The 24152-nt window shown below is 45.2% G+C and overlaps 1 protein-coding gene across 5 annotated transcripts; it reads right to left on the bottom strand.

The window, feature by feature from the left end:
- Window positions 1-705: 705 nt before the first annotated feature.
- On the bottom strand, window positions 706-23424 carry SLC5A9 (solute carrier family 5 member 9). 5 transcript variants are annotated; one of them, XM_042819988.1, is made up of 15 exons: window positions 23237-23424; window positions 22772-22847; window positions 21793-21990; window positions 20873-20944; window positions 18393-18497; window positions 16416-16580; window positions 13888-13993; window positions 13576-13656; window positions 12616-12821; window positions 11708-11843; window positions 10743-10850; window positions 10435-10585; window positions 9095-9263; window positions 8318-8533; window positions 2252-3027 (listed from the first exon to the last, which is right to left on the bottom strand). In XM_042819988.1, exons 3-15 carry the CDS (start codon window positions 21919-21921, stop codon window positions 2638-2640), a joined length of 2034 nt encoding a protein of 677 aa, XP_042675922.1. In that variant the 5' UTR covers window positions 21922-21990; window positions 22772-22847; window positions 23237-23424; the 3' UTR covers window positions 2252-2637. The 5 variants fall into 5 exon arrangements, with proteins under 5 accessions (XP_042675919.1, XP_042675922.1, XP_042675920.1 ...); XM_042819985.1 differs by lacking the exons at window positions 22772-22847; window positions 23237-23424 and adding an exon at window positions 706-1521 and having other exon boundaries at window positions 2880-3027; window positions 21793-22068; XM_042819986.1 differs by lacking the exon at window positions 22772-22847.
- Between the last annotated feature and the right edge of the window lie 728 nt (window positions 23425-24152).

Below are 24152 nucleotides of genomic sequence, written 5' to 3'. Positions count from 1 at the left end.
ACAGGATATGTGGTCAAAAAAAAAAAAAAAAACCAACAATAAAAGATATCAAGCTAAGTGCTGCTGGGGGGCTCTGTGGCTCAGGAGCACTCAAGACCTCTGACTCAGAGATACTCAGGTGGGAGCCTGAGTATTAGAAATGTGTCCATTTATTAATTAGACATCACCCTGCTATTAATTGCAGCTGGTAACTCGATTTCTGGAGGTGCCCAAGATCAGGCTGGTGGGGCGCTGGGCAGCCTGATGTACTGAGGGCACCCAACCCATGGCTGGGGTTGGAAGTAGATGGGCTTTGAGGCTCCTTCCAACCCAATTGTTCCGTGATTCCTTCATCTTCATGGTACTGTGATTCACAGTACCTCCCTGCTCAGCCCGTGCCTGGAAGTTTGGATGTGGTGGAGTAAAGGGTCACAACCCCATGGGGATTTTTAATCTTCTCTAGGCTTCTCAGGTCCTAACCACCATGCAGTGTTATTAACAGTAGGTACTTCCATCTTTTCTTCACAAAGTGGTTTAAAACGTGATGGCTATAGCATGTTTCATGGTAGTCCCAAGGGGAGGCAGGGGGGCCTGGAGTCCAAGTGACCCGGCCCGTGGAGGAGTGTTCATTTCCATCCCACAGCTATGACATGGTGGTCCCAGGGAGACCTTGATGTGTCACTGCAGGATATATAGCCACAATAACCTGGAGTCAAAATTGGCTTTGTTACTAAGGCACTTTTATTGCTGGTAATGCTGTTAAAGGCAAGATTCACCCGGGAGCGAAGAGGGACAGGCCAGGGGCTGGTGGGGGTCTGTCTGCTGCCAATATGGGGTGGGGGGAGGGGAGATTGTCCAGTGTAGGTTTGGGGTAGCTACAGGAGCCTGGATTGTCACTAATTCAGTGATCGCACCCTAACCCCATCTCAATTTGGTCATGTAAAAGTCTGCAAGAAGTGCTTCAGCCTCCTCCCCCACAGTAATGTAAGCCAGAAGTTCTTCCCCTAAAGCAGTGGGGCAGTCAGGTTGCATGAGAGGAGTAAGGCTCCAGGCTTTCCAGACATTTGTTCCCTGTCAGGTTTGGCTCTGCTCTAAAGCTGACCCCAGCTCTGTTGGCTCCCATGTGCTTTCTCATGTATCTTGTCTGCAACCGGGTTTGAGTCTTGGTCACTCCTTGGCTCAGGAGGCATTTCCAGCAAGCAGTGCCTTGGGGAAGGGCCATGCCCAGGCACATGGGGACCATCAGCAGAATCTGTCACCCAAAGCCTCCAGCTCAGACGTGAGGATGAGAAGACCGGTAGTAAACCAAAGCCATGCACTGCCCAACCCCATCTCAGCCAAAATATCCCCACAGAAAGACATTAATGGTCAGCAGGAGAAGAGCGTTAACGTTGCAAACAGCCTTCCAGAGAGGCTTCTCCTCAATGCTGGTAAGTCTGCGCTCCAGGGCAGCTTTCTCCTCCTGGGACAGAGTTGATGTGGGGCTGGGGTACAGACCACAGAACCAGAGATAGAGTGTTTTCCAGAAGGGAGGCTTGGGTACTGTGAAACACAGAGAAAATATCACTGTTACCATCTAGAGGGGACAATTCCCTGCCTCCTTCTGCCAGATTGTGTTGGCCAAACTGCAATGGCTCTTGAGGTGCACCTGGGATAGGAGATGGTGATGGGAGATGATGGGAAGTGGAAGGAGAAAGCTTTGCCTCTACCAAGTATAGCACAGCCTGATTGCAGCTAGTTGATTGCAAAGCCAATCACTCATTAGTTAATTAACAGACTTCTTCCCCCTCCTCCCTGGCCCATCTTCCATCCACATTCACAAGTTCCTGACAGCATGATGGTGCTTTTAGAGCTCTCCCGGCTTATTTATTACGTGTGACAGGCCAGGTGAAGTATGTGTTTTAATTGTCAGTCCTATGCTGTGTGTATTTCATTGGCTGTGCTTTCCAAATATAACTTTTTTTTTTTTTTTTTTTGGAAAGGCAGAATGTCGTAAGGCCTTGAAAAAGGTGTTATCCAAGAACTCATTAAACTGTCAGTTTTCGTACTCCGTATTTCCTTTCCCATCATTACTAATTACCAAATTACTGAGACATTTGTTTACAAAAAATGAGCCAGTTGAGAGAACTAGGAATTGATAAGAAATTATACATAAGTTTTAAGTAGATGAACATCTGCATGTAACTTAAGCCCAAGCTTACTCTACTGGAAAAAAAGAAAAATAAAGGTACTGCTTTTTTTTTTGTTGTTGTTCATTTCTGTTTATCTTGGCTGTAGTTGGCACCAATGTCCTTTGAACAGACCAACAAAAGGAGGGAGTGAAGAATTCTTGCAGTAGTGATACAGATCTCCTCTAAAGCATTTTGCTGAGCCAGCTAAAGAGATGTGGTGACACAAAGCTCCAGTGTCAATGGGATGATGAGCAGCATCCCAGCTGCACAGACCTCCACCCCCAAGGGTCACAGTAGGTGGCTGTTGACTCCCCTCTAAGGAGTCCATCATGCCATGAAGTACCAGGCCTTAGGGGCTAAAGTAAAGCTGCAACCAGACCAGGACTGCATCAGGGTAGTTTGCGTGAGCAAATGACTTGATTTTTGGGTGGAGGAAAAGCATTTCAGTGAATAGTGGGTTTTATCTGATTCTCAAAAATAGCAGCTCTTATGAGCCATTGAGTAGAGCACGATAAGAAAGAAACACACTAGCAGATCTGTCTGGAAAGCTAAAAGCCACAACGCTTCCATTACTCCCATCTCCATAACTGGTATAGCCATAAATACAAGTGCTTACTCCAACAGCTGACCTCTCATGTGTTGTGGCTGGACAAGTGTGTGTGTGGGGGGGGGTCCTAGTTACGCACTCACATGCACACAAGTGTGCTTGTACACAGCCAGGCCCCCTACCTGCCTCCTCCTTACTGCATGCATCTGCACTTTCAACTAAGTCGTGCTCTCCATTAGCTGGGTTTATCTGTGCTGATCCGCTCTTGTAAGTTTTCAGATCAATGTCAGGAGATTTTTTGTGTCTCGTCCACCACGTCAGGCAAGCAAGCTGAAAAAAGGATGGAGAACACAGGTTATGGCCTGCCTGTCCCAGATGGGTATGCAAGTCAAGGCTCTCTCCAAAACAGTGCTGGGAGAGTGGTTCTGGGGGTAGTGGTTATTCCCCTGCCATTTCCCCTTTGTAAAGGTGTCCACACGCTGGAAACAAAAGGCAGCCAGCTTGAGCTGAAAAGCTGAGGAAAAAATGGTGAGTTAATCTAGCTTCTTTCCATCTGTTTGTCTGTTTTTCTTTTTGCTTAATCCATCCCTGTTTCTACCAGATACCTTTTAGTAGGCACTGATTACTAACTGTGCTCAGTTTAGTGACTTGAAATAATGACGAAGATCTGTGTCCAGAACAGCAGCTGTCCAGCAGGGAAGGGCCATTAAGTCAATTAAAAAGAAAAAAAGAAAAAGAAAAAAAAAAGCAAGAGAGAAATAAAGAAAAAAAAAAAGCTAGAATAGCCCTCTCTGGTTATTGCCAGTTACAGACAGCAATTGTACCCTCTGCCCACTCTCAGCAGATAAAGATCAGCTGTGTATTGGCACATGGGTGTATGGCCATAGGGCATGATGTGGATACATGGCCATCAGGACGCTGCTGTTTGAGTGGCTTCATCTCGGGGATGTGGGAACAGGCTGGAGGATCTTGTCTCATCTCAGCTGTAGTTTAATAGGAAAAGCAAACCCTGAAAGAGCATTAAGCCTCACAGCTGAGAGAAGCTCACATCCAAGCAGTAACCTGCACTTCCAAATGAGTTTATCTTGTAGTTCTTGGTGGAAAAGCAACAGCGTTGTCTCTCTGTTCTCTGACTGAAGCAGTGCAGAGGGACAGAGCCAGAGTGGTGATAAACAAGTCACAGTTTGCAGGAATGGTTATCCTGTGCATTACAGCAATGGGTGTACTTACAAGAGGAAAAAAAAAAGAAGAAAAAAAAAAGAATGAGCTCTGGGCATGTTGGTCTGAATTACTTTTTTTTCACTTGGGATTTTTCTTGTTCATATTTAATTCCAGTTTTCTGGAGTTACTGCTCCTCCTTGCATCATGCTTTCAAAAGCCATGTGTGTAAATGAGCTGTGGAAAGGCTTTCGTGGCTGCAATCTCTGTTCTACAGTAGTGGGATGAGCAAAGCCCTTGTCCTAGGGTAGGCCTCAAAGTCTTCTCACGTCGTGGGGAGGGGAAGCACATAGGAAGTCCTGCAAACCTCAGCAGTCCTTTCCCCAGCTGTGGAGTGGCATTAACAATCCCAGGTGCTCAGGTCTTTAAGCTGGGGGCTGCTGCTTGTTTGGCTGACTATGGCACACTGAGGAGCTTGGTGGCCACTTTCTAACTCCTGCATGCTGTGACTGAGCCAAATAGTAAGGCCACACAACACAACAGCAGTTACCCAAATTCGTGGACATCCCATAGAACAAGACTGGGGCAGCAAAGCCCTGGTCAGGAAAAGTCACACATCTGCCTGATGAGAAACTGTGCCCTTGCTCTGCCTGTATGGAAATGAACGTCTCAAATGGGTCACTTTACAAAGTAACATGGGTTTAATTTTTGAATTTCACACACACAAATCTAGGCAGCAGTTTCCAGCTGACACACAATGTTGCATAATTTCCAGAAGATTTATAGCTTTATTTAAATCATTTTCAACTAAGATGAGCATTGGGCAGGGCTAATCTTTCTTGTCACGATGTGCTAAATTGCTTTCATTTGATGATCCTCATCTTTCTCAAAGTTTTTTTTTTTTTAATCACTTAGGAAATGTCACTGGAACGTATCAAAGTTTTAGAGTACTGAAGGGTTTGAGAAACTTTTGTCTTTTTGCTTTTCTTCCTGCATGTCACTGTGTGACCAACCCCCTTCACGCTGCATCCAAACCTGCAGGGCTGGAGATTCCCTGGGGCTCAGGTTCTGCTAGTGAGAGCCATTCCCAGCAGTACAGACACACAGGTAACCCCATCACAGAGCATCACTGAACCACCCCAGACCTGGAACAGGTTACCCTGAGAGCTTGTGGATGCCTCATCTCTGGAGGCACTAAAGCCCAGGTTGGATTGGATCCTGGGTAGCCTGATCTAGTGGCTGGCAACTCTGCCCATGGCAGGGGGTTGGAACTGGATGGTCATTAAGGTCCCCTCCAACCTAAGCCATTCTATAATTCTATCAAAGTGGTGCTCTGTCTGTGCTAACCTCTTCAACACAGCAAGCCAGGACCCCAGAGGGCTCCCTGATGAAGCCTCATACCCATTCTCCAGCTTCAACCTCCCCAGAGTAGTTTTGGGATGACTGAATTCCTCAAGGTCACCCTTTTCCTCTGTGTCATCTGCTGAAGGACACACACCAAAGAACCAGGACCAAAGAAGCCCAGCACACGCTGGCCTGGTGCTCCTCTCAGGCAGCACACCTAAAGAAAGCACTGAATCCAGACAACAGCACACTGAGAAAACATCCCGAGTTCCAGAGCACATCAGCTGGAATTGCTGATCCATCAGCATGTCAGCATGAGCCCTGACACCAGAGGAGGTGACCTGCTTCTCTAGTACTTGTACTCTGGGAGCTGCTTCTCTCCCTTTTCACCCCCACATTCTCCTTGGACAGGGGCTTTTACAAGAACTCAGCAAAGTTTTTCTTCTGTTGTTTGTAAACTCAAATAAATCCTTCTGTTCCAAAATGCCATCTGGCACCTGACAGTTGTGTTTCAGCTTCACAGTCTCAAATTTAATTGTAAGCTCTTTTGCAGGGTTTTCAAGGACAGTGTGACACAATATGGACTACCTACAATGAAGACACATGAACTCTGGAGCATACCAAACAAATTCTTTGCATAGTTGTTTTCCAGCACAGCATCAATCACCACAGGGATGGGAGAGTGTCCAAAACAGCAGGAGAAAATGCTACAGCTTGCAGTTCTCGGATTGTAATTCATTTAAAGTCGGGCACATTAGCTATACCTTTCTAACATCAGATACAAATCTCTTTTCTCCTTTTTCCCATTTGCTATCTGAAAAGAATTGGGATTCAATATTTAAAGTTGTCCTGTGTGGATCTTCAGCTTGTATAAAGTGGCATAACTGTGCTCAGCAGCTGTTGCTGGTCTTTGAAGGCAGTGGAGCTATGCTGATTTACATCTGCTGAAATCTGATCTATCACTGTATTTCATTCGGCTTTTACTTTAGAGGCTTGTTTTTACTTTTGCTTGACATAATAAATGGTGTAATTTCTAGCCCTTATATAGTATCTTTCATCATTACTTCTCGAAGTGCTGCACAGATAAGGGCTGGCAGATTAGCCCCAAGTGATATTTATGGGGGAAGATCTAATGCTCACCACGTGAATTGCCCAGCACTGGGACTGGGAAGGGCCACAACTTCACACACCTCCAGCCCTCATGCCCACCACCAGTTTTCTCTTCAGCCGTTGTTATAGGGACATACAGTCTCTTCACCGTGTTTCCTGTTTTGCAAGCCAAAACTCAACAACCCAAAGTAGCTTGTGGCCAAACACTTAAATCAGGTGCCAGCTTCAGCCAGACTTAGGGGCTGACTTACCTGCTCTGCTTTCTACCTCCTGCTCTTCTTTCCACAATATTTCTGTCCTTGACCAATCTCAGCGTGGCCACAGACTAACTTGAGATGATGAGGGGCTGTCTCAGCATCCCCACAGCACCTCAGCAGTGCGTCCTGGAAACCCACATTGCTACAGGCATGGCCCAGCCCTATTTACATGCTCAGGTCCAGGGCAAAAGCTGCCCTCAATCTGAAATCTCCATCATCAGATGATTGTCTGAGCATCTGTGTCCAGCATTCCACTGCCACAGCATTAACTGTATTAACTATACCATACAAAGCAAAGAAGCACTAGTGATGTAATTATTAATAAAATGGCTGGATCTGACCAGATAATTAAGCTGTTTACCATCTTCTTAAGGGTAGACCATACCCCATATTGTTCACAGAATTCAGATAGATATGAGAGACGAAGGTAACTTTGTCTATCAAGGCAGGTTAGGCAGCAGTCCTGAAGACCTGATTCTAAGACTCGGTGATTACATTTTAATTTTTCTAAGGTCTGCACCCATCTACAAGACGTTTTTGGTACCTCCTCCCCCAACACACACATTCCTTAAGAGAAAATGCTTTTACACCTCTGAGCTCAGATCAAAAAGATGCAGGTGCTGCGGTCAGTTTCTTCATTTTCTGAACTGGTGGATATGAATGTTCACTATTTGCCAGTGCTATGCTCATGCATCTTATCTTGCTATTGCTGTGGGAAGGGAGCACTGCACACATTTAGTTATCACAGGTCAGATGATGAGTGGGAACTCATTAAACCACAGTAATTAATTGCTGGCAACCATCTGGCCACCCCGAGCAGCAGCGAACAACGTAAGCTGCAGAACTAATGGTGCCTCCTTGCCAGTATTTCTCTCCCATGTGGATCCTCTGATAGCTAATAAAAGCTGAGACTTTATCTCAAAGCAGACACAAAGACAATCTCTCTCTGCCTCTCCTCTATCTGAGCACCTGCTTTCATGTAATCTTTAGGAGCTGGGTATCTTTGACACCGCTAACATTCAATCAAACATGGACGGCGCTGGTTAATGCTTTGCAAGTTATGAGGAAGCAACAGATAGAAAATGCTGTGATAGCATCACCCTCATTTCCTCACACAGTTAGAAAAAAAAATAAAACACAATGTATTTTAAATCTATCCAGTAACTTTGTTTGGAGGTAGATGGCAGCTTTGTTATATTGACAGCTGCTTTAAAACTTTGCACTGTAAAGAGTCGCTCTGAGGTTTTATTACATGAAGCCTCCCAACTCTGCACCATTTTAATGTGTTAAGTAAAAGAAAGTTGCGCCTGACTCAAAGTTATTAAATGTAATTGAGATCACATTGGGACAATTTTCCTAAATGCCCATGTTGCAAAAGTTATTAATCTTGTTTGCCTGCAAGATTGATGCTGGCTCTGCTGAAACAGAGTAGATGCTACAATTAGATATATTTAATTTCTCCTCAGCAGTGCTCTGTAACATGATTTCCTCTCCCTCCCCCTCCTTCTTTTCTTTCTCTTCCAGCTATGATGGGCTGTGGTGTCTGCCCAGCTCCAGTGTCAGCATGGAAACTCACACTCAATTTCAGTGCCTCAGGAAGCATTAACACTGTGAGAGCTGGGGAACAGAAAGCGATGGAGCAAGTGCTTCTTTGCAGCATTACACACCATTTCTTAGCCACGGCGTGAAAAGGACTAGAGATTCTAGAGATTTTTGGAAACCAAATGGGGTTTCTGAGAAAAGTCACTTACCTTTTCTTCAGGGATTGGAGGGGTGCAGAAACTAATGAGGACAATGACAGTGGCGGTGAGGACGCAGAGGATGAGCGCGAAGTAGAGGTAGTGCAGGTCCTTCAGCACAGCCGGCCTTCTGTCCTCCTCACCACAGGATGGTGCACTATAAATAAACTCCATGATCATCCGAATGAGACCAACAGCCAGCCCAAACAGGAGGCCCCAGAAAGCACCCTGAGGGAAGGCAAGCATAAAGAAACACTCACTGCACAATACCCTTGGTTGAAACTTTCCTCTTTTTCTTCTTTTCCTTTCTTTCTTTCTTTTTTTTCTTTAATATAGCTCTTTCATAGAGCAAAACCTTTTATGCTTGATAGAATACCATACTGACACACATCAAAGGAGGATTAGTTTTAAATCCTCATTTTATTTTTCAGTTCTTGAACACGGAATTGATAGAGCACAGATAATGCAAGTCTCCTCCTAGCAACATGCCTCCAACTAGACTTTGAGATCCCATCCTTGAAGTGTAGAACATCTTGGGCTTTTGTGAGTTCAAATGAGACTGACAAGAAGTATTCCTTGCAGTGGCTTCCTGGAAGCAAAACACACACACACTAGAGATTAAGATCTACTAATATGTCCCAGGAAAATGCCTTCTAATCATCACACTTTTTAGCTGGAGTGGTTTTGAGTCGAAGGAATCTCCAAGGCTGGAAAGTGAGGGGAAATATTTAATCATTTATTCTATGTAATTTGGTATGTGCATCAATTGGTATTTCACGTGCCACTTACAGGCTCATTAATCCTCTTGCAGAAGATGGCCAGGATGAAGAGCGCTGTGATGGGTGGAGCCAGATAGCTGGTTATAGACTGAATGTAGTCAAAGAGCTTGCCGCTGTTGGCTGATTGAATAATGGGGATCCAGAGGATGCTGATGACTACCAGGATGAGGATGAAGACTCTGGAAGGTGAGGATAAAATTGCATGAGCTCTATTATTGGAGAAATCAACCTCAAAATAAAGTTCTGCAGCGAATTCCAGTCGCTTCCAGAATTTCCTACCTATAAATCCAGACGTCGCTCTGAAGAATTGTGTTTACAGAGGGAAAGAGAAAATCATTCTCTACTATTATCAGATCAATCAAATCCCAGAGGTGATTTCACAGGTTTCAATGCGAGCTGCTCTGGGACTTGCCAGACAACATGTGAGAGATCCTCAAGGGCCTGGTGGCTCACACCCTCGGCCAGTGCAAACCCCCTCAACTTCACATGTCCTCAGTGACACGTACTTCAAAGGATTTTCTCTCAGACGACATAGAGAGCTGGAAGCTTGTGATCATTAGCAACCTTTCTCCCACCTCTACAAGCAGATATCATGCTTGGTCCAGTGCCTTTGCCAAATTCCAACTCATATTCTCTTTTTTAAAATTGATCCTGTGGTCTCAAGGGCATGTTATATCCCTTCGTCATCTTTGTATTGCATGTTAGAGAGGTTTCTCCATGTGGGTGAGGAAGAGGCACTTCCATACTCTACAGTGGCAGAGTGAGGTACAGCCTGTATCCTTCACCTATCCCAGCATAAAGGTTTGAAACAGTACTTGTGAATTGAGAAGGAAATAGCACAAATATGCAGCTTAAATTCTGCTATCAAGAGGAGAACTTTATGTGCCCCTAATATAGTGCAATACTAAGGCTTGCTTGTAAAGGCCACTGTAACTTACCACAGAAAAAGAGAGCTGGGAGGCCCAGCTCATCAAGGTTGCTCTTTTTCCCAAAAAGGAGCGACTGCAATGTATTGCCACAGCCTGATGTGAAAATCATGTTTTTAAAGACCTCCAGTGACAGTGACTCCAGAGCACCTTTGCCTTTCCTAAAATGCAGATTTACGTCAGTATTTTTGCTAAGTTTAGCTAACAGAGAAGTAATGATCTACCTAGCACAGCAGTAAGCTCAATGTATCCTTTGACCAGGTCTATCTGAGATGAAGCTGGATACTGCAATGCTCTTCCCAGGCTGTGTTTCTGATCTATGTCTTTGGCACCAGGTTTTTCTTAGTGTGTCCAGACTGAAGAATGTAAATGCTGCAGTCAAAACAGATGATGCCAGTAAAAAGACATAAAGAAACGTAAGGACCTGCCCACAATCATCAGCTCCTGCTCCGAAGCATTTTTACGGATCCGCTGCCAGATGTCTATAACGAAGAGGGTGCTGCTGCTGTTGAAAATGGAGGTGAGGGAACTCATCAGGGCTGCCATCATCACGGCAATCATCAAACCCCGGAGCCCTGAGGGAGCAAAAAAATTCAGGACTTTAGCCTCCCAGCACTACTTTAGCATGGCAATGGCTGATAACTGCAAGATTTCCTTGTCCTTAGGATGGATTAAGGCAATCTGATTCTGCATAGAGCTTGGCTCGAGCCCACTTCCATAAAAGTTTCTCACCATCAGGCATGAGCTCTACCACGAGTTTGGGGTAGGCAATGTTGGAACAACCCACTGCAGCTCCACAGATCCTTCTACAGATACTCGGGTCCACACAGCCCACTTCATCTGTAGGAGACATGAAAAGAACAAGAAGTCACATAAATCCTATACAGCCGTAGGATGTATAACCCAGGGGAACAAATCTCGATGTCCTCTTTAATTTCATACAAATCTGAGGTGAAGCCAAAATGTAGCAAAAGCAAGTAGAGCCGAAGAACATTTTCTGTCATAAAATAAAAGTGAAACTTTGATATATGGTTTTGCTGTTCTGTTTAGTTCTGTCTCCTGGATGTTGTATATTTTTAATGCCTGATGATTTGTAAGTTTCCATGATCCTGCCAGCTGGGCTACCAAGGATGTTGCATCCTATTTGATGAACTCTGGTAGAGAGGCACTTGAAGCTCCTTCCTCCAGGTATGAGCATTCTAACAAGGGCATTCTCCCCAGGAAGTGGTGTGCTCTGAAGGAATGAGCAAGGAAAGTTCCTTGGGAGACAACATGAGGGGAATTCTGTTTATTTTTTCCACAAAGGAGGCCTGCTGCACTTAGTCTACCAGGAATTGCATAAAATTGCATGGTAGCCTGCTAAGACTCACCAAATGCCTACTGGAAACAGTCCATAGAACTTGAAGGAGAACCTCAATGCTTCAAGCATTTCACCTTATCAACTTCCTACACAGAAACAAGCAATATCCACAGCATGATCTCTGTGTTCCCTCTAGCACAACCTGCCCCATAAGGATACTCCAGGTAACTTCTGCCACTGTGAGAGCACTGGAGATGGAGGAAAGGCCTGGGAACACGAGTGCACAACAAGAAAGCATACAAGTATGCCTGAGGTGTGAAAGTGCTGGAGAACCTGTGTGCAATTAGTGCTCATAGCAGGTGTAAAGCTCTGCAGTGAGGAACACGAGAAGGCTTACCTGGATAAAGAGCTCTGCTGATCATTCCTGGCATGACAATGAAAAACATAGGGAAGATTTTCAAATATCCTCCCAGCACTGATCCACCTTTGGCATGGGAGAGGTTCTTGGCAGAGAGGGACCTTTGAACTATCACCTGCAATTGGTCAGACAGAGAGTGGGAAGCAGAACAGAAGCACTGCAGAGAGAGCAGGATCCATCCTTCCTCTTGTGCTCATGGATGACTTTCACCCAACAGGACCCCAGGCTGTTTTGCATGCCAATGGCAACCTTCCCATCTCAGTGTCTGCAGCCTGCTCAGAGCTCAGCACACAGGCTATGGGAGAGGGCAGAGTGGAAATTTCCTTACAGAAATAATTTCGCCCTTGACTGAAATGAAGCCACCTTGGGGACTGGAGGCAGCAGCTGTACGGCAGCAAGAGACAAGGAATGAAGCAGCCTAATCTGATTCAGTGAAAGATCAGTGGTGGGTTTTGATGATTATCCCATCTTGAACAACAAAAACAAAATTTTGTAAGAAACAAATACAGTTTTCCTTGTTTGTAGCTTGGATAGGGATGAGAAATCAGAGACCTGCTGGAGTACAATCAATTTATCTGGAGATCTACACAAGGTCACTGCAGAGCCAGCTCCAGATTGCACTGCTATATCCTCATCGCACAAACTGCAGCCCACAGGAGGGTAAATTGGATGAAAATCACCTACTCTCTCCACCCCAAGAAGTGCACAAAACCAGCTGCTTGCTGAGGAAGTTGAAAGAGTGGTCTAGTCCAGTAACAGTGGCAGTAACTCCCACACAGCAAGGCACAGTCATGTCTCAGCTCACAGATCTACAAAGGAGTGGACTGGAGGAGCGGACTGGAAATAACACTACAGGGGACTCCCAGAGAGGAAAAGTCTTTCTTTACCTGATCAGTGCACCAGCACCAAAGAGCCAGCACGGAGAGTCCAAATACAAGGCCCGGCCAAGGAATGTCCCCTGTGACTGGGTCCCTGAACAAATGAAAGGCATCCTCACGTGGGAGGTGACAGGTTGTGTTTGGGACTATGACCTTGGGTATAGCTGTGTTGTATTTCTCCTTAAGTCCTTCATACCAGCCAACTTTTTCGAATCCTGAAAAGAAAATGCCAATAATTTAATTTTATTTCCTTATCTGAGTTTACCGATTGCATTCTTTTCAGTTATCTTCCTCTCATCTCTTTACTTTTCATTCTGCTCTCGCTTTTGGCAGTCAAAGCATGTATAGAACTAAGTTGGATCTTGCCCAGAGTCCTTGTGGTTTTAGCAGTGCATCCTGGAAGAAGATTAATGCGGGAAAACCTCTGTTATCCTAATCCCCACAATGTCCTCAGCACCTACTCTTTGTTCATATGCCCTCCAAGAGCTGGAGGAGGAGGTATGAAATGAAACATGGGTTAAATCTCTGTTTGCCAAGAAGACATAAAGCAAAGACTAATGATGGTCTGTTCCTTGTTATTTTATTTTTTTATAATTCTGTTACACCCAGGTGAACCCACAGTAACTCCCAAAGTCAACATGGAAAGTCAGCAGAATTGTTCTGAATTTACATGAGCACAGTGAGCTGAGTTTGTCTTTGGGGATGCAGTTCTGTAAGCTTGTTGGCAACTCCAGACAACCCCAAAGGAGGGAAGTGAAGTTATCCAGAACCTTACCTCCAGACAGGTAGTACGAAGGATGAAGGAAGTCTGACTTGCTGGCAAATGAGGATTGTGCCAGCACCTATTCTGTGAGTGATTAAAACTCATTTCTTCACCTTCCCTCTCCCAAAGGGTGAGGTAGCCTCATAAGCTCTGATGACCTTGGGATCATTAAGCTAGTGCGTGATGTCACTGAAGGATCCCCTTACCTATAAACATGAGGACCAGAGCTCCCAGTACCATGATCAAGGTCTGTAGTGCATCTGTGTATATCACAGCTGTTAGACCACCTGTTAGGAGAACAACAGACAACAGATAGAGTGTGTCCACATGTACATAGAAGCCTGTATTTCATCTGGAAAAGACTTCCTTGGCCGCAGCCGTATGACTTCAGTATGGATTCACTGGGGAAAGCTGCCACAGAGCTGGACCCTAGGGCCCTACAACTGCCCCAAGCACTCCCAAGAGGAACATCCTAAAGGGCATGCCCACAGTTTAGTGTTTTAAAGCCAGCAGTTTACCTGCTATAGTGTAGACAGCAGTCACAACTAGTAAGACCACAGTGGACAAGTAGAGGTTCCAGCCCAAAGAGATTTGGATGAATAATGCTCCAGAAAAAATATCTGTCTGGAATATAATCAAATAATAATTTATAAAAGGAAGTTTGATAGCAGTACTTAATACAAGTGAAATCTAATAAAGCAGGCTGCAGCCCTAAGCAGATGAAAGCATTGACAAAGAACATTACAGAGGTGAAGTGGAAGAGGTGGAGAGACTGTGGGACTGATGGCAGTGAACCTTCGTGTTCTCAGTGCAAGGAGAATGCTTCCTTGAGCTCTGAGCTCACAGTGTCTGGGAGCAGCAGAATGAAAATCAAAGTCCTATATTCCAACAGATCACAAAGCCATCAAAATGAGGGCTACTTTACAGGCAGCCTTCATGGCACATGATCTTCACTGACACAGAGAGACAGAGGTGGAAACTCCCACACCATGAAGCCCTGAAGCCCCTGAAGCCAAATACGGTGCACAGGATCCCATGCTTTGGGGCCATAGAACCTATGCTTGTGTATCCATAGAAGGAAAGGGGTTCTGCACATCAGCATATTCTGGTGATCTAGTGGCCAAGAGACACTCTCAGCTAGAAAGACCTCTGAAGTATCACTGGTATCTTATGCTATGATTTATTTATCTGAAAACGTCAGCAGCCTGACTCCAGTAAAACAGGTTACACCTGCTGAGAACCTCCCTGGAAAGATAGAAACCCCCATCAGCTTTGTTTTGTTTGGACCTACTGTGAGAGAGATTGAAACCAAAAACCAGGCGAAACCCAGAATTACACAGATAACATCATTCAGATGCAGAAGGTGATATGGGAGATGTGTACGTGTTGGGAAATCCATCTAAAGAATGCCTGTAAACCTGATATGGGGTGAGATAGAGGTAAAGACATTTGGAAAGCAAGACAGAAAGGATAGGACAAGATTTCTATAAATAAGCACTTTAGAAGCAAGCATCTTGTGCAGCTCCTACTTTCTGCAATCCCAAGATGGGACAGCAACTGTCAGGAACTGCAGAAGCCTCTCTGCCTTCTGCTGCCCACCCAGCAAAAATGCAAACAGGTTTCTAGCTGTACAGGATCAGTTCTTCGACAACATAGTGCAATGAGATCTCTGCTCTTCTTTGCAAGAGAGGAGGGCTTTGCAGTGTCCTAGTTGCTAACTTACGTGTGAGCAAAAAGCACAGGGAGAAAAATTGTTCTTGTAACCAACTGCCTGCTGTCCAGCCAGCTGCTAAATGAGCTCTCTACAAACAAAGGCACTGTGCTTAATAGAAAGCACCTATCATGCTCATAAACTCCACCAGCCACATCCATCAGACACACGTGAGTTAGCTGCACAGAGAAGAAACTACTGAGTTGAAACAGCAGTGACTGGGGCCAGGGTCCTGCTCTGGAAAGCACTGGCAAATAGAGCTCTGCCAAAGGTTATTCAGAATCATATGAAAGGTTATTCAGATCAGCCTTTTTTCTCCAAATACATTGAGGGTGTAGCTGTGCACACCACTATTACAGGAGAATTCCATGTACTCAATTCCACTTCAAAAGTCTCTTTCCAAGGCTTCATCTTGTGCAATACTTCAGCCCAGAGAGCAAAACACCTGGGAGCAACGGTGGCAGCAGTGGGCAACATGGCCAACAGGTGGGAAATCCATCCTATGCTTCCAACCTTAAGCTCATTTTAATGCACTTCTCAGAGCCTGATACATGAGAAACCTGGAAGGGCATTGAATCCAGCAGAAAAGGTGCCTCATCTCCATTCAACATCTTCTGAGGCATTTTGAGATCTAAACACTTCAGTGGGGTCTAGTCAACACTGATTTGTGCTGCCACAGAGCAGTCAGCTGGAGACAAGAGACTGACATTTTCAGCCTCTGTAATGGACTTTGGAATGCAGTTCTCTCCCTCCAAGGGCAGAGGCAGTGCTTATCAAATCCGTGAGCATAAGTTCTTCCTCTTTATTAATGGCATTTAAATGAAATGAAATACCCAGCAGTTTACGTTGCATTTAACTATCAGCAGGGTACAATGCTGCAAGCGATCCAGGAAGGACGCTGAGTTTTCTCTTAATCCAGAACCTATCGCTTTTCCTATTCCTTTCTTATGCAGTACAAGTGATAGAAAGACAGAGAAATAATCATAACATTCTGAATGCTGAAAACTCAACTACAAAAACACAGTTCCCCTGTCTGTATTGCCAAAGATTTGGTTTGATGGAAGGGAAGAGTTGTGGCACTTACTTATACTATTTAATAATTAGCTGCTATATCCCTGTATAGTTCTCAATTGCACTGCTGTTTGAGTGGTCTTTCTGAAGGTAGATTTTCATGATCAATGTACAGGCAGTTCTTTATGTGAGCGAAGCAACACACTAACACAAGATCCTGGTAGCCGAGCTGGTCCCTTCAAGGACATCTGAGTTATCCCTGCATTGTGCCAGGACGACCTACCCCTGCCCTAGCCAAAAGGGTTGCATCTAGTAGATACATACAGATATCTTGGTGAATATGTAGAGAATGAGGGACAGCACAGACATGTAGATTTGTATCCTCTGCCCTCCAAATCTCTTCTGCAGATACTCAGGCATGGTAACCACTCCAGCTGCGATGTAAACAGGTACAAAGATCCAGCCAAGAGCCAGCAGTGCCCAGGTAGCCTGGTGGAGAGAGGGAGAAAAGAAAGGCACATGATTCAGCACACAGGAGCAGCTTTCTCCTATCCTGTCCCAATGGACAAAAAAAGAAGTGTGAGGTACTATGCAATGTATTTGGAACTCTTGAGTTTTTGTCCCTACTCAGAACTTTTGGGTAGATGGTGTGTTCTGTTCTTCCAAGTTGCAATTGCATTTTGTGGCCTTAGAAACCACTGATGTGGTGGCAGTGAAGAGTTAAGTGATTTAGAGAAGGATGAGAGCATCTGTTTGTTGCTTGATTAGCAAGTGATGAGGCTGAGGCTGCAGACTCTCCCTGTGGAGCATAAAAATAAGCAACAGCAAGACTCTGCTGGGATGTTCTCCTTTCAGGCTGAAGCAGATCTGCTTCTGTTACTTGTAGATAAAAGGGCAGTTCAGCTGCTTCACCACAGGTGAAGAGTCTTTAGAAAGTTGTAAAGGCATCTCCCATCATGTATTTCCTCTCTAAAACCCAGCAAAAGCCCAGACAGGAGAAGTTGAGCTTAAATAAAAGTCACTGAATTATCAGACCTCACTTCCTCCATGTTCTGGACATTACCTTTTTCCCAAATACCTTACATTAGTCAGATTTTACTTTGATTGGTTATTTAAGTTATCAGAAATGAAACCAAGCCCTGGGGACAGAGATTGAGTGTGATTGAGGAGAACAGCTGTGTCTCCTGCAGTGGCAGAGATTGGCTCAGGTAAAAGATGCCTATATGATCCCTGCAGCTGAGCGATGTCCCACGCTGAAGGAAGAGAATAATGGCATATCCTAAGGTCCCTTTCCAATTTGAAAGAAATGAATCTAAACTCATGAAGTTAGATTTGCCTTGACATACAATCTTGTCTTCGTGGGCTTCTAAAATTACTCGAATAGATTTACTTAAAATACAGTGATATGTCTTACATGCATCAAACTGAAAACAGGCTCGGGTTTCTTCACAAAGGACTTAAAGGTGATCTTAAGGGTTTAGAAAAAAAAAGAAAAAAAGCTGCAGTGAATAGATAACTCAGGAGAAAGCCTTTGGTGGGCCGGGTCCTGCTTGTGCTTGGCAAGTATCCGGCACCATTAGAACTCTCTGCTGATACAGACAAAAGATTTAGAGTTAGGTGAGTGATGTTTATTGTGAGGCTGGCTAGTCTCTCTTCTCATCACTGCAGCTGAGAAATATCATTAGCATCATACACAAAGGGCCTGGTTTTCATGCTCCGTGTGGTGTCAGTGGCAATTTTCCAGGGCATTTCAGTAAGACAGAATGAGACCTGCCTTCACACCCAAACGTTCACCCCAGAGACTTCACTTTTTGGCAGCTGACAGGTGAATGCAGTGTTGCTGATTCTCGTGGTTTTGCATTGAATTTAGGAGCACAAAGTCCCTGTTTCCAGACTCATGCAATTATCCAAGTACATATTGAGCACTCATTATCTTTCATTTTAGTCTCTATGAGCAGCAACTAAATCTTAAAAATATGGCTGTGTGCTTCAGGGAAGGTCAAAGAGCTAATCATTTAAGTGGATTGCACTTAAGCTAAAAGAAACAGATCTCGTGTTTCTAAAGCTGCCTCAATTTCTGGACGGTTCTCTCCTGAGGTTTGAAAACTTAGAATTGTAGAATCACTAAGATTGGAAAAGACCTCTAAGATCATTCAACCACCCATCTACTGCCAATATGGCCCACTAACCCTGCCCCCAAGACATGGTGTTGTCGATACTGTTAGTGTATGATGCTGGAGAGAAACCCACAGTCCCTTTGCAAACCATGACGTCCTAGTAGACAACACAACAGACTCTTACGTTCCACTCAAAGCCCCCAACAGCAAGACCCCCAGCTGCTCCAGTGCCCGCCAGTCCAACGAATAAGCCACTGCCCACATTGCTGGACATCAGTGATGCTCCAATCTGAAATACATGGCACAGGCACACAAAATCAAATCACAATGTGGAACTTCTGTACCAGCCCCAGTACTTCCCCCAGGTGCTTCCTTTCCCTAGGATGTTTATCTCCTTGCAGGTAGGTACCTGGGTGTTAATGGACAGTTGGGTTTTCCTCCCTCAGAATCAGGGTTCACTTTGGCAATGGTTCTCCTGAGTTAAGCATCTGCTTTACAGGGAAGCTGGTGGCAGCCACTTAGAGTCTATGAAATGTGATGGATTTCTTAATTTCCTTGGTAACTTGAAGTTTGCTGACCCTTTGGGATCTGCTCTCCACATCTTGCAGACATCCTGGCCTCTTTTAGTCTTGCACAGAGCATGCATGTGGTGGTTTGCACAGCACTGGGGATTCTGGTGAAGCTCATCCTAAGATAGGATATCCTTGAACTGTAGCCAGATCAATGTTGGAAATATGCTGGCTTTTTATTGTTTACTGTGCTCACATGGGTTCAAAGATATTCAGCTCCACATTATGGAATGTGCTAATTCCTCAGGTTAACTTTAACACTGTCCCAGCCATGGCTCATTGGCACTCTAATTGGAAGAAAGCAAACTCCAAGGTGATTTAAACAAGGCAGACTTAATTACCACTTTTCTTTGGCATATAGCCTCACTTTCTTCTTTACACCAGTGCCAAATCTCTCAGGGTCAAATGAGAAGTGATGCTAAGGACAAGCTGAGCCTGTTTCTCTTCAGATGAAGTTTGCTTTTAGCTACATCTTCTGTGAGGATATTTTCTCTCCCAAGTAATGCTAAACTGAAAAAAAAGATGATGGAATTTGATCTGCTTCTCATCCTTGAGCAAGGTAAAACATTAATATGGCATGAACACCCACAATGGATCCTGCCAGCAGCTCTGCCTTCCTGTCTAAGAAAACTCCTGATTAGAGAGCTGGTTGCTGCTACCTAAATTTGCAACTTAGGTAGCAATTGGTGCTCTCAAGAAATATAAGCTCTTTTTGTGATATCTACAACATCAGACACAAAAATACAGAAGGTGATGTACTACACAGGAGCAGTAATGTAACACTGGGGCTTATTTGAGGCAAACACACTGCAGAAATATGTCATCCCTGTATAAAAAAAGTACATGTAAGCCAGTCACGTACTCAAAGTGAAGACCACGAGGAGCCGACCCTCCAAGAAGCACTGCGGAGTTGGCATCAGCTCTCTAAATGGACTAACAGATTCAAAAACTGAACAGTGTTTGAGGTCGTTATGGACCTAGGGTTCTAAGTTGAAGATGCCAAGATTCAGGCTGTACCCAGCAGAGGCTGTGGCCACTTGCAGTTTGAGCCAAAAGAAATAAAGAAAAAAAGAAAAAAGGTGAAAAAAAAAAAAAAAGAAAAAAAAAAGGAGAAAAAAAAAAAGGAGAAAAAAAAAAGATGTTATTAGGGGGGAAATATTCCATTTTTGTGTTTGTTTTTTTTTTAATTTTTCCCCTCCCAATCAGAGAAAATCATCAAATCAAGCTTTTTCATTAGTAGTCAGGTGGCCAAGAAAAAGTACAAAAAATATTTTAAAAAGAACTTACCTTACAGACACATCTGTGTGTCCGATTTATTTAGCCTAGTAAATTTATGGGCAACGCATATACAAAGGGAAAAAAGATTTTTAAAAAACCCTGTTTTGGTTGAGAAGTGCATTCCGTTACCCACAACTCACAGGGGAGATATACGGTACTGGAGTTTGGCATTGGCTGAGAAGGATATTTATTCCTGCAGTGGTTTTATTCCTTTCAAACTTTAAATTATCTTTATATGTACCTTTCACTCTCAAGAAAAGATGCCTTCAATAGATCCTTTTTCTTCATAGTGAAGATTTATACTTTGGTGGTTTGAAGTTTATATCCCTTACATCGTTAGTCGATAATCTTGACTTTGCTCTAAATAGCAACGGCTCAGATAGTCTTGGGCTTTGGGATTATTTTTACGTCAGTCTTTAAATGCTTTTTACTGGATAGCATATTGCTAGATTACCTAATGCTCTCTTGGCTTTGGGGACAATGGAATCTTTAGTGAGTTGGGACCCAAGAGTTTGAGCCCCAAATGGGCAATCAGATCTCCCTCACACCCACCTGCATGGGCAGTTTTATTGCTAACTTTAGCAGAGGAATTGGAAGTTGAGAAAAAATTGAAGATGCTGAACTGTCCTTTGGACCTGGAAGCTTCACAGGTCTTTGGCAAAGTTGGCAAAGTTGCCTGGGGTGATTCCTAATGGATCCTTTTCATCTCAAGTGTATAGTCAAAAAGTGCATGGACAGAGTCCTCTTCTAGGCCTGCCTTCCTTAGACCTAGAACTGCTTTCAAATCATGAGAGACAGAGCAATGCTTTTCACTCACAGGCCACCAGGTCATGGATCGCCCGGCAAGGAAATAACCTCCAATGGTTCCACGGCTTGCCCGTATCGATGACTGGAAACACAGGAAAAATGAAAGTGTTTTCCTCCATTCGCTTACCCTCAGGCCAGACCCAATGCCCTTCCCAGCAGCCTGAAACATCCTATAAGCAATATCTTGTGCCACCCTAGTCCTGCTCCCCTGATTGTTGCCAAATCAGCAAGCTTACCCCACTCAGAACAGTGCTTTGTAGGTGACTTTGTGGCAGGCTGGAGCATAGCAGCTCTCAGACTAGATAGCAGCATTGCCACCAAGCTGAGAGAAGACTGAAGTTTTGGCATCAGCATCAGCTCTCAGAATTGCTCAGAGCATCTGTTAAGTATGCCAGGATTCAGCCATTGCTTCTGCCTCTCTTCACTCAGATTTCTGGTAGTCTAGGTTTGGAAGGAAGCCACTTTTACCTATTTAATGACTTCTGGAATGTACTCAATGGGAATGAGAAAAACAGCCAACCAGAACACCGCAGATGTCTATAAAAAAAGGTCTCCACAGAGCAACATAAATAAATAATTGCTAACCTTTCCAAAGCTTCTAAAGTCTCATTACGCTCTTCTCATCCCTGCCCCAGCATTCTTCTTGACCTGGTCCCATTCCTGTCCACCCCGTGGCATGAGACTACTTTGCAGCACAGGAGGTTTACACCACTCCCAGAACAATCTCCAGGGGATGACCCCATAGTGGTCTCCATATGGGGACAGGGGCTCATGGGTGTGTCACCTCCCAGGCCTGTTCATTATGGCGTGGGATAATGGTGTGTGCAGAGGATGCCTTCTGCAGGCAGAAACCTTTGTACCCAGAAATGGTCTGGGGAGAATCAAATGCTGCCCCAGGCAGAGCTGAACCCATTCACTGCAGGCACTCACCCATATTCCAACAGCGAGGACAAAGATGAAATACAAAACCACTACGATGATGTCTGCCACCCCAAAGACAGCTTTCGTCTCCCCTGGCAGCACGGGTGGCTCCATGGTGGCTGGAGTTGGCTGGCTCATGGCTGTGGGAGAACTAATGATTTTCTCCTTCACACTGGACTTTGGTGCACGTTCGCCTTCATCGCTTCCCTTGTAATAATTAACAGGGTGAAGAAGGTGTGAGCGGGGAGCCCCATGCTGCAGGGACCTGCAGCTAGGTGAGCTCATGTGAAGCAGTGTCTGCTGTGCAGATAGCAACAGGGGAAATGCAGGAGAGGAGACAGATGAGCTTTTTGGCATGCACATAGCCAGCAGCAAAGGAGTTAAGCTGCTTGCGTGACAAGCAGAGCTGCTGCCAGATCCCCTGGATGGTTCCAGGAAGCTGCAGTGCAGCAGGAGCAGCAGCTGGCCTGGGCTACAGGCAGGTGGGAGCTGGCCGTGCCCCACTGCAGTGACAAAATGTGAACCACACAGACCTAGAAGGACCCTGCTTAGACACGGCTGCAGGACACAGGGCTTCCTCTGGCAGCCTCCAGTGCTCCATACAGAATCATCTCCTGCCTCCCCCCATTTTCTCTGCCATCCATGGTTTCCCCCACCCCAGACTTCTGCTGGCTTCATTTGTTCCTGGTTGCACGAGGGGCATCAAAACCACTCTCTCATTTTATTTCCCTCTTTCCCAGCATTTTCTGGCTATGTACTCACTAATTAATTGTGTTGCTAATGGAAGGCCCCCTGTCCACCTCCACTCCTGAGTCTGAAGCTCTCTGGGAGCAGTGCCTCCCCGTGGTCTCATTAACTGCAAAATGCTTTTCAAGACTGAAATGTTTCAACAACCTGAAGTACAGTTACCAGAAATTAAATATCTGGAAGCCAAAATTCCCCACTGCACACAGGCAGCTCTCTGCACGCAGAGCTCATTTACACTCACCCACACACTTCCCTTTTAACACTGTGACACTCAAATACAAGAAGACTGTCTCTTAATCTTGAAATGCATCAAATTCCTGCCGAAGAAGCACATAAGTCAGTATCTGTGGTCTTCCCAAAACAGGAAGCCTACTGTCTATGGGGAGCACAACTCAAAGCCCTCACAAAACTCAACCCCTTTCACCCCACCATTCCAAGGTGCCGAACCAGCAACGATTAACATTTGAAAGCACTTGGAAGCACTTGAAAGCTTGCCCCATGAAAAGTAAGTCCAGCTAACAAGCCATTCCCAGCGGCTCTAAGGTATCACAAGCCTACTGAACCAATAAGCATGACATTGGCTTCAGCCTGAAGGACCCTTCAAGTATTATTTCACTGATTGCACCATCCCAAGCCATAGAGCCGACACCACTGCTGGTGCAGCAAGGTAGGATTGCATTGGCTTCATCCTGAAAACAGAACATACCTTGTCAGTGGCTATGTCCTTCTCTGCAGCTGGGCAGTCTGGTGGCCCTCCTGTCCTGGTCCCACTGCTCTGCCCACAACTCCTTGGGGCTGGCCATGGAGATGTGCTCCTCCCACAGCCCCCCGGGACATGGCCCGTGTCCCTGCCCACAGACAAGGGTATGACACATGTTGGCTCGATGTGACGCACTCCCTGACTCCTATCCCTGGGTGAGAAGCATGTTGCACAGCTCTGGTGGCCCAAGCAGCAGGACAGTGCTCACCTGCTGCTCACCGTGCTCTTAAGTCAACAGTGGTGGCCATTCACCACCAGGAGATGTGGCACTCCCTGCCCTGGGAGAGGATGGGTGGAGAGGGAACTCATGTGTCCAGGAAATAATAAATAATCAGCACAATGACAAATAGTGAAAGCTATTACAGCAGCAGAAGCTTGGCAGGTGCAAGCAGACAGGTCTCCACTGATTCCTGGGGAAGGAAATTCCTTTGTTCCCTCTCAATCCCAAGGGGATGTAGCAACGTACCTCAAATGCTCTGGATAGCTGCAAAACTATCAAACTATCTTCCCCAACAGGCAGAACAGCTCCGAGTGTTCCGGCCACATCAGCAAAGCCAAAATTTGCTTTCTCACAGCCAAGGGACGGGTTGGTTTCTTTCATCCCCGGGGGTGGTTGTGGCTGAGGAAGAGTCTGGCACATAGGACTGTGGTGAGCTGGTGGGCATGGGGACAAGGCCTTGCCAGAGCATCACCTATGGCATAAATGTGTCTAGGTGAAAATGACAGCTCTGCTCATAGGTGTAATGGGCAAAAAGGGCCAACACAAAGGATACCTCCATCCCCTCCCTGTTTTCCTCCTGAGAAACCTTCTTCATCTCCCAAAAAAGCCTTTCCTTTTGGGGCTGGGGCTACCTTGTATGTC

Source organism: Centrocercus urophasianus, unplaced genomic scaffold (genome assembly GCF_019232065.1).
Source record: "Centrocercus urophasianus isolate 14NV4802_14NV808 unplaced genomic scaffold, USGS_Curo_1.0 seq_18, whole genome shotgun sequence".
NCBI lineage: Eukaryota > Metazoa > Chordata > Aves > Galliformes > Phasianidae > Centrocercus > Centrocercus urophasianus.
The sequence above is the reverse complement of the archived record's forward strand: the minus strand, read 5'-3'. Positions and strand labels throughout refer to the sequence as shown.

Coding starts and splice junctions, on each gene's coding strand:
- SLC5A9 (XM_042819985.1), bottom strand. CDS start 22,068: ATGAGCTCACCTAGCTGCAGGTCCCTGCAGCATGGGGCTCCCCGCTCA. Junction 13,994..16,415: donor ACATATTCACCAAGATATCT/GTATGTATCTAC, acceptor ATTATATTCCAG/ACAGATATTTTTTCTGGAGC. Junction 3,028..8,317: donor CTCCAATCCCTGAAGAAAAG/GTAAGTGACTTT, acceptor TCCTTTTTTCAG/CTTGCTTGCCTGACGTGGTG.